Raw genomic sequence first — 9429 nt, forward strand, 5'->3', positions numbered from 1 at the left:
TGTTAGTTCATGTTTCCACTGGGCCTCTTCTTTTATTTATCCAGTGCAGCTTCGCTGAGCGTGAATATATATTTTTCCAGGAACACGCTGTTTACACTCACATAGTGGCACACATGATGCCACCTGGATAAGTGCTCAGCTCAGCCACAGACTTGAGGTTTATTTTACAGGTCACATTTCCTAGAAAGAACTGATATGTAGCTGGAGTCATTAGCAAGTTCTTGGAAAAGTCTGTAATTAAGCCACAAGTTCAGCTGGTACTCTGAAACTGAAATGTGGCGACAGGTAAACTTTTAACTCAACACGTAAGGAATTCTTTTACCACCTGTGGTGAAACAGTAAAGCGAAAAGACATTTCTTAATTTACAGACTTGGTCAAGTCCATTTGCCAGTGTTTATTGAATCCTCTGTGTCTTGTCTCCACCCTCTCAGTCGACCGACTTGTGTGTGGATGAGTCCAGTCTGACGGGCGAGACGACCCCCTCCTCCAAGTCCACCCTCCACCAGCAAGCATCCAATGGCGACATCTCCTCCCTCAGCAACATTGCCTTCATGGGGACGCTGGTACGCTGCGGCAGAGCCAAGGTACCAGCAGGATGATCCAGTTTCCTATTTCTTTAAATATACAGTATCTCACTAAAGTGAGTACACCCCTCACAGTTTTGTAAATGTTTGAAATTATCTTTTCATGTGACAACACTGAAGAAATGACACTTTGCTACAATGTAAAGTAGTGAGTGTACAGCTTGTATAACAGTGTAAATTTGCTGTCCCCTCAAAATAACACATCACACAGCTGTTAATGTCTAAACCGCTGGCAACAATAGTGAGGACACCCCTAAGTGAAAATGTCCAAATTGGGCCCAATCAGCCATTTTCCCTCCATGGTGTCAGGTGTGTTAAATTTGATGTTATAACTCTCATACTCGCTCATACTGGTCACTGGAAGATCTCCATGCCACCTCATGTCAAAGAACTCGCTGAGGATCTGAAAAAAAAAATGGTTGTTCTACATAAAGATAATTAAGTCAAGAAAGTTTGCCATAAAATGTCAAAGTATAAGACTGAAAATATATAATTACAAAGACCACAAACCCAAAAGTTGCATACTGTATGTGATGAAGACGATGACCAGGAGTCGTTGGATTAAACACATCAGGTGAGATACATGAGATGATGAATAAAAGTGCCAAACAAAACAGCTTGAATGAGAATTGAATGAGATCCCTTGGAAGAGGATGGGTAGGCTATTGACTGCTCAAAAAGTCTGAAGGCTGTGGGGACAAAGGATCGTCCTGCAGTGAAGCAAGATGAGGCGTTCACTGCCCCACTTCAACACATTGCTCAGTGAGTCCATCATCCTGCGGAGCGCCGAGCCTGGCTGAACAATTAGTGCAACTTTTATCGATGGCAATATTTCCTTCTGTAATTTTTTATTCGCAGGAGGAGCAATATTTATGAAAGCTGGAAAGTGTGGCAGAATAACATTTTAAAATAGATTATGGTCGTGCTGCAGAGATGTCGTGGCCTACAAGTCATATTTTCTTGCACTGCCCTTCTAGGTACCCCAATGGTTAGTTTAGCATTTACCTAATAATGTTTTTATTGATTTGATATTAATATTTCTTATAATATTTTTCTTTCTTTTAATTTATTTCTCATTTTTATTTTCTTAGTTTATCTTTACCGAACATCTTCACTGCAGACTCTTACTACTGTATATACATGGTTATGCTTGAATTTCAACACATGTCAAGCACCTTCTCGTGTTATTTTTGTTGATTGATTCTACAGACTTAAAACAAATTTGGTACAAATCACAGCAAAAATCACCTTTGAGTAGTTATTTTGAAAATGGTCGCTCTAATATCGCAAAGGCAATATCATTAAAAATAAATCGCAGTTAGATATATTTTGTCCAAATCGTTTTGCCCTAACCAGCTTGTCCACGCCTCGTGTCTCTGGCTGTTAGCAGTAACAGAAAGTTAATGTTGAGAAGCTCAGGTTATTTGAGCACTTAATTTCAATAAGAAGCTACGCAGGTGTACTACTTATTTGTTGTTTGTTTGGTTTTATTCTGGTAAAAATAACATACACAGACTGTAACACGCTTACACCGATCAGCCATGACATTATGACCAGTGACAGGTGAGGTGAATAACAGATTTTCTGGTTACCATGTTACCTGTCAGTGAAAAGCGGTGAACTGGCAACAGGGTCATGGACGGCCAAGGCTCATTGATGCATATGGGGAGCGAAGGCTGGCCCGTGTGGTCTGATCCAACAGACGAGCTACTGTAGGTCAAACTTCTGAAACAGTTGATGCTGGTTCTGATAGAAACGTGTTAGAACACAGAGTAGAGTCCAGATCTCCACGGGTCAGGGCTTTTTTGGCCAGCAGGTGGTCATAATGTTATAGCTGATGGACAAACAAAAAACAATAAGCAGCAGAAAACCAAAAACGGAAGACACAAATTCAAATAAAATGAATCAAGAAAAAATAAAAATCATAAATGTATGTGATCTGTATGTGTGGTGTTCCTCAGGGCATCGTCATCGGAACCGGAGAGAACTCAGAGTTTGGGGAGGTGTTCAAAATGATGCAAGCAGAAGAGGTACGTTATCCTAATTATTATTTATTTTTATTTTTTTAAATACCAACAAGCTGTTTAATGTTATTGTCCACCCGGATCTACAGCTGTTACAGCAACACACACAGTATAATGAGTTATAATTGTTTCCAAAATAAACCGCCACCTCCCTTCACAAAATCCCAACACTCGTGTTTACATTCGAACAAGTAGTGTTAACAGACTGCACTTGGCTTTCTCCAGTAGTCTGGTTCCTTTTTTAAATGTCCAGTTACCCACAATCAAGAAACCTGATTTCTCCTGGAGAGCCATGTTTACACGTGACCAGGTTTTCTAATCAGCTATTCAGGCGTGCATGTTGCATGACACAGACCTCGGATGGATAATAGATTTAACAGCAGAAGAGAGATGAAATTAGAGGTATTCACATGTAGGGAATGATCCTTGTACTCTAAGAATTAAGTCTGACTGAAATTGACAAACAGAAGAGCTTCTTGATGTTAGAGTAAGTTGGTTTCCACCAGCTCAGTGTTTGACTGTAAAAACGTCAGACGAGGCTGCATCCTTACAGGGTCTCGTCAAAGCCACCAGACTCCTTGACAAAAATACAGAGTTTATCTCTTTGGTCTACCGCTGCCTGGATTATGTGACTTTTCTTTTGTTCAGTAACACAAACAAACTCCCTTTTTCTGCGAGGTAAAATTACATTTTTTATCAATGGAGTCTGGTGTTTTTGATGAGAGCGACAGTATTTCCCTCCCTGAGAGAGACACACACAGAGGCAGGAAGCAGTGTGTTGTATCACCATTACAGTTAACACAAGTAGAGCATTGTTCCAAAATAAGGTGCGATGGGAGAGAAATCTGATGATTGACGAATGTAGATTTTCACTGACCGGGTTACAGCCATGCACAAAAACACATCTGATATTCTCCGTAACCTGATGTCTGAGTGTGTAAATGTATTGATTAAAGCCAGTGCTTCAGCCTGATTTCTGATGTATTGAATCTTGACCATAGACTTCCACACTGTAACGTCATCTGCTTGTTTGTGGACTGCAGTTTTAAAGCCTCCAGTTTGGAATTTTGTTTTTTTGAAACCAGACGTGACCATCTTTGGACGAGAGGTTGGAGCTAGCTAGCTTGGTTAGTTGGATGCATCTGTAATTTACATTAACTGTGATATTAGCAGGGATGCTAATTTTGGCTAGCGACAAACCGGCTTAAAGCAAAATGTGCTTACCTGAAAAATGAACAGCCGACTCCTACTAAGCTTTTTCAGCGACGCTGGTTGAATGTACACAGAGCAGCAGATACAGGTCTCCTCTATCCTGATTGACAGGTCACCATGGTAGCGACTTGTCAATCACCTTTGAAGCCTCCCCTGCTTTCTGGTCTATGTTCCGCTAAGTGGGACCATAATTTACTAAATGAACATCATGCTGTGTTGAAGAAGACTTGAAACTAGCGACTGAGACCATAAACTCATCAGGAAAGTGTTTACTGAGATAATAAATCAGCTGAGAAGTAGAAACAATTTCTCATAGACTTCTATACAATCACACTTCTTTCTGCAGCAAGTCGGGTCGCCCCCTGCTGGCCGTTAGAGAGAATGTAGGTGTAAGACTCTTCAGCCACTGGCTTCGCTTTTCAGACCCGGTGGTTCCTGCTTGTTCGAGGCTGAAATATGAAGTATGGAAATAGACTTTTTATTTAAACCTGCAGTTTTCATAATACACATCACTATCGGTTTGCCACCGCGGGAATGTCGCCTCAGATCGCTGAGAGATTTACCTGTCGGTGAGAGGCTTTATCAGCGTTGCGTGAACGCGTTTTACTTGAATGTAACGGTTATGTAAAAGTAATCAATCTTTAACTCCACACATGGAAGGTGATGCCCAGCGATGAGCCGTATTTAAAATTTCCCTCACCTGAGATACAGTTTGCACCTACTCAGACCAAAATGTTCAAACCAGTAAATGATAAATCAAAAGTCCACAGTTAACAATTTAGTTTCACAATAAGCAATTTTGTGTTTCTTGCAGCTTTTAATTTAGTTAACTTGCATAAGTGCAGGTACACATTTAAATGGTCAAAAAAATGAAATCCAGATGTATTTTAAGCAGAAGCTTGTGAACATTTAATGTGTTTGGTTAATGTGTTGTTTCACTGGCTCGTGGCTTCATCACCTCCATAGATGGATGCATCGTCAGTCATGAAAACCTTTTTTTGAGGTAAACAATCTGCTTCCTGCTTGTTTTTGTTTCAGGCTCCTAAAACGCCGCTACAGAAGAGCATGGACCTGCTGGGGAAGCAGCTCTCGCTCTACTCCTTCGGCATCATAGGTTTGTTGGTTTGTTTTTCAGCCTTCATCTTTGGCCTCTCCTCGTTGTGAGCGCCTGTGTTCAGTCTTCACTGTGTTTTCTGCGCTGTGTTTCAGGGGTCATCATGCTGGTGGGCTGGCTGCAGGGGAAGAGGATTATGGACATGTTCACCATTGGAGTCAGGTACAGCTGCTACGCTGAATCAGCTTACTGATGTTTGCTTTCTCCGTCTCTGAAAGCTGAAGTGTGGATCTGCTGCTGCTGCACAGACTGCCTGTATGTTTGTCTGTGTTTGGTAAATGATTAAACCCTGGCAGCCTGCAGTTCACTTCTGTTATCAGATAACAGCCTCACTGGAAAGACTTACATAGAACCAAGCCATAAATGATGATATTCACTTCACCTCTGAGGGTCAGATGTCCACATGTCTGTGAATTCAGTACAGAGTTGGAGTCCGTACGTGGCTTTCACATCTACCTCGTTTGGTCCAAACGTTCAGACTTTTCAGTTGGATCCGGTCCTAAATTACAGGCGTGAAACCTCCTTGGACCTAGGATCAAACTGAACCATGGTTCGGATTGTTTCTATTGTGAAAGCATTTTGTTTTGGATGGTTCGGACTTTCAGACCATTTACAGGAAGTTCGGTGGTTCCCTTGTAAACCGGAATCAAAGAACAGTAGTAACGATATGCATCTGTTCATCCCTCATTCATTCATTCTTCTCAAAGCTTCCCATTGAACTATTTACAAACCAATCAATGTCAAGTATAGGGAGACGCAGTCCGCATAGATGATGACGACAGGACACAGGCATGTCATGTAAAATTCTTTAGTGCACTCGCTAACTGCAGCGTGAAATCAAAGCAAAACTAACCGAATGTATCAAAACATAGAGGGAAACAGCTAGCCTGGTTCTGTTGTAGCATGTCTACTTGTGTTTTTAAACTTATGAGAATTAATACAAAATTATGAATTTTAATATTCTGAGAATATTAATTCATAAATCTCTCGCGGGGCACCACCCGAGATTCCGTTCGCCCAGGGTCTCGGGATTCCCTGGGTATGGTTAATAATTATATTAAATTTTATTTATATAGCGCCAAATCACAACAACAGTTATCTCACAGTGCTTTTCATAAATGAGCAGGTCTAGACCATACTCTATGATGTTATTTACAGAAGCCCAACAATTCCCACCAAGAACAAGCACTAGGTGACAGACGCAAGGAAAAACTTCCTTTTAAGAGGCAGAAACCTCAAGCAGAACCATGGCTCAGGGTGGGCGGCCATCTGGGGAGAGAGAATATACACACACAGAGGTACAGTAGGTACAGTAAAGGTGATGTTGCTATAGACTAAATGAAAAATGGTATAGATATGTATGGTAGTGTTAATCATAACAATCGTAATGTTAATGATTATAATAACAATAGGACTAGTAACAATAGTCGTTGCAGCAGAGGGTATCGAGCAGGAACACGGGGGCAGCAGGTGACCCCCAGCCACAGATCCAGACTCCACAGCTCCAGAGCCAGAAACACCTGCAGGAAGTGATAGGAGGAGAGAGGAGAGGGACGAGAAAGCACAAGACTACCGGAAAGGGGAGAAGTTGTGTTAGTAACATGCAATAATGGGATGAGGTTGCATACAGAGGGAGAGAAAGTAGAGGAGAGAGGAGCTCAGTGCATCATAGGAAATCCCCCGGCAGTCTAGGCCTATAGCAGCATAACTAAGGGATGGTTCAGGACTCACCTGAGCCAGCCCTAAATATAAGCTTTATCAAAGAGGAAAGTCTTAAGCCTACTCTTAAATGTGGAGATGGTGTCTGCCTCCTGAACCCAAACTGGAACCTGGTTCCACAGGAGAGGAGCTTGATAGCTGAAAGCTCTGGCTCCTAGTCTACTTTTGGAGACTCCAGGAACCACAAGTAACCCTGCATTCTGGGAGCGCAGTGCTCTGGTGGGGTAGTAAGGTACTATGAGCTCTTTAAGATAAGATGGTGCCTGACCATTAAGCGCTTTGTAGGTTTTCGCTATATTACGTAGGTGAAAAAAGGCGGTCCTTGAAATCTGCTTAATGTGAGACTTAAACGACATGTCCTGATCAAAGATAACTCCAAGATTCCTCACAGTGGTGCTGGAGGCCAGGGCGATACCATCAAGGGAAACTATATCTTTAGATAATGCGTCACGGAGGTGCTTAGGCCCCAGAACAATAACTTCAGTTTTATCTGCGTTTAACATTAGAAAATTACAGGTCATCCAGGTTTTAACATCCTGAAGGCGCATTTTGAAGTTTAGCCAACTGATGAGTTTCATCTGGCTTGATCGATAGATATAACGGAGTATCATCTGCATAACAATGAAAGCTTATGGAATATTTCCTGATAATATTGCCTAAAGGAAATATATATAAAGTGAAGAGGATTGGTCTGAGGACAGATCCTTGTGGAACTCCATGACTAACTTTGGCGTGCATGGAGGACTCATCGTTAACATGTACAAACTGAAATCGATCTGATAAATAGGACTTAAACCAGCTTAGAGCGGTTCCTTTAATGCCAATGAAATGTTCCAGTCTCTGCAATAGGATCTGATGGTCAATGGTATCGAATGCAGCACTAAGATCTAATAAAACCAGTACAGAGGCAAGTCCGTTGTCTGATGCAATGAGGAGGTCATTAGTAATTTTCACCAGTGCTGTCTCTGTGCTATGATGAACTCTAAATCCTGACTGAAAAGTTTAGGATTTCCTGCCCTCTTTCCAAAAGAGTTTTGATGGGCTGTTTGTAATCTCTGGTTAGTGCTTTGTCATTTTAAAAGTCAGGCACCGAGCGTTATCTGGCTCTCAGAGAGAGAGAGAGAGAGAAGGAATTTTGAGACTCCAAATTATTTGCTATAAAATGCACAAATCCACACTGTATGTTCACAACACTGTCTAAAAGTAAAAAGCAGCTCCTCCTCTTAGGCTGTGTCTGATTGATCATGTCAGTTCTCTTGCTACTGATGACTGCTCTGTTCTGTACCATGGGGGGGACGTTGAGGTTCTGTGCTGCTGCTCTCTGCCTCTGGCTTTCCACACAGTCACATGGAAGGGCAGGGAGATCCCAGAACAGAGCCAAACAGAAGTAACTGCAGAGCAAATATCAGTTTCTTTGATGAATTAAAGCTACATCCACGCTACTACGTTTTTGTTTTAAAACCTCATTTCCGCCTCCCGTCCAGACTAAAACGGCGAAGTTTGAAAAAGCTGCTGGTTTTAAACCTCGGGTTAGCATTTTAGTGCAGACAGGTGAAAACGGAGGATTTTAAAAAACGATGATGCAGTCACTCACGTTTGGCTTCCTGATTGGTCGTTATCAACCTTACAAAGCAGAAACACGATGCTACTGACAGAGTTTAAGTTTTGGTGTTTTTATTTAAATATTTTATACACATGTCGCCGTATTTAGTTTGCAACGACTCCCACTCTGTTTCCCCCCACCACAGTGTCTATGTACTCCCTATTTCCCAAAATGTCATGGGAAAGGGCAAATTTGCTTCATTACAGGGAACTAGATGTGCTTTACAGTAAAATACTCAGTAACACGTGAAATGAAATGAACAGAAGAAATAACACTGACAAACACCCACCCTCCAAAACACACCTAATGACTAATGTCACAGCCCGGCTGAAGGGGAGGACGAAGAGGGGAGGACAGCACAAGATTGATTTAAGAAAATATAAATGAACCAATGGAGATGTATTGGATGTAAATCAGTAACATGGGTAGTGTTTGCATGTGTGTTCAGTGAAGTGCAGTGAACAAAGAGTGTCAACACAAGAAAGACCTAACCCAAAAAGCAAACCATGACGCCCAGAGAGAGAGAGAGAGAGACTGATTCGACCAGCTAATCACAAGTCTGAAGAAGTTCTCAGTTTACTTTTAAATGTGGACTAAGTTTGGGTGCCGCTTAAATTTTAATGATTGAATTTCAGTTCTGGTCCCTTCATCACAGATCTAGTCAGCGCTCAGTGACCTTCATCCTCTTCCTCCTCGCTCATCTTCCCCTTCATGGCTAAACTTAAAGGAGTCTCTGTCCTAGAGTGCCGTCTCTGGGGACTCGTCTCTAAGAGAAATATCTATTGAATCATTTGTAGCCATCACTGGTTTCCCTTCAGCATAAAAGGTGTTTTGTACCTGAGATGTTGCTACTGTTAGCGTTAGCTGGATCTGAGGCGTCATTGTAGCTGGGAGAGCGCGACACATTGAACACGGTGAAGCGTTCCTTCAGATTCACGCCGTGTTGAAGTAAAAGCTTCGTCATGTTGGAGCTGCTTCCTGCCTCGCACCAAACCTCCTTACTGCAGCTGGTGCATTTTGTTGCATTCTCTGTTTTAGTGAAGCTAAGTCAAACTTTGGCGCGTTTGCTGCGGTCCGCCATGGTGCAGGACTGGAAACAGAAGGACTCTCTTCTTCATGCTTTGCTCACATAACAAATGAGGTGACGTTAGGTCGGCGTAGCAGCTCCTGGC

At 42.1% G+C, this 9429-nt stretch overlaps 1 protein-coding gene and 1 long non-coding RNA gene across 2 annotated transcripts in view; one reads left to right on the plus strand and one right to left on the minus strand.

The window, feature by feature from the left end:
• Nucleotides 1–9429, plus strand: part of atp2c1 (ATPase secretory pathway Ca2+ transporting 1) — a 111817-nt gene that overhangs the window by 45948 nt on the left and 56440 nt on the right. The window contains exons 8-11 of the mRNA XM_046045687.1: nt 433–585; nt 2547–2615; nt 4860–4935; nt 5031–5097. Of these exons, the coding sequence (XP_045901643.1) occupies nt 433–585; nt 2547–2615; nt 4860–4935; nt 5031–5097 (365 nt within the window). The remainder of the gene's footprint in view (nt 1–432; nt 586–2546; nt 2616–4859; nt 4936–5030; nt 5098–9429) is intronic.
• LOC123968754 lies at nt 56–3910 on the minus strand. The gene is made up of 4 exons (XR_006824533.1): nt 3834–3910; nt 2186–2419; nt 927–988; nt 56–615 (listed from the first exon to the last, which is right to left on the minus strand). It is a non-coding gene; the product is annotated as an uncharacterized LOC123968754 (long non-coding RNA).

The sequence above is a fragment of the Micropterus dolomieu genome, linkage group LG03 (genome assembly GCF_021292245.1).
Source record: "Micropterus dolomieu isolate WLL.071019.BEF.003 ecotype Adirondacks linkage group LG03, ASM2129224v1, whole genome shotgun sequence".
Classification (NCBI taxonomy): domain Eukaryota; kingdom Metazoa; phylum Chordata; class Actinopteri; order Centrarchiformes; family Centrarchidae; genus Micropterus; species Micropterus dolomieu.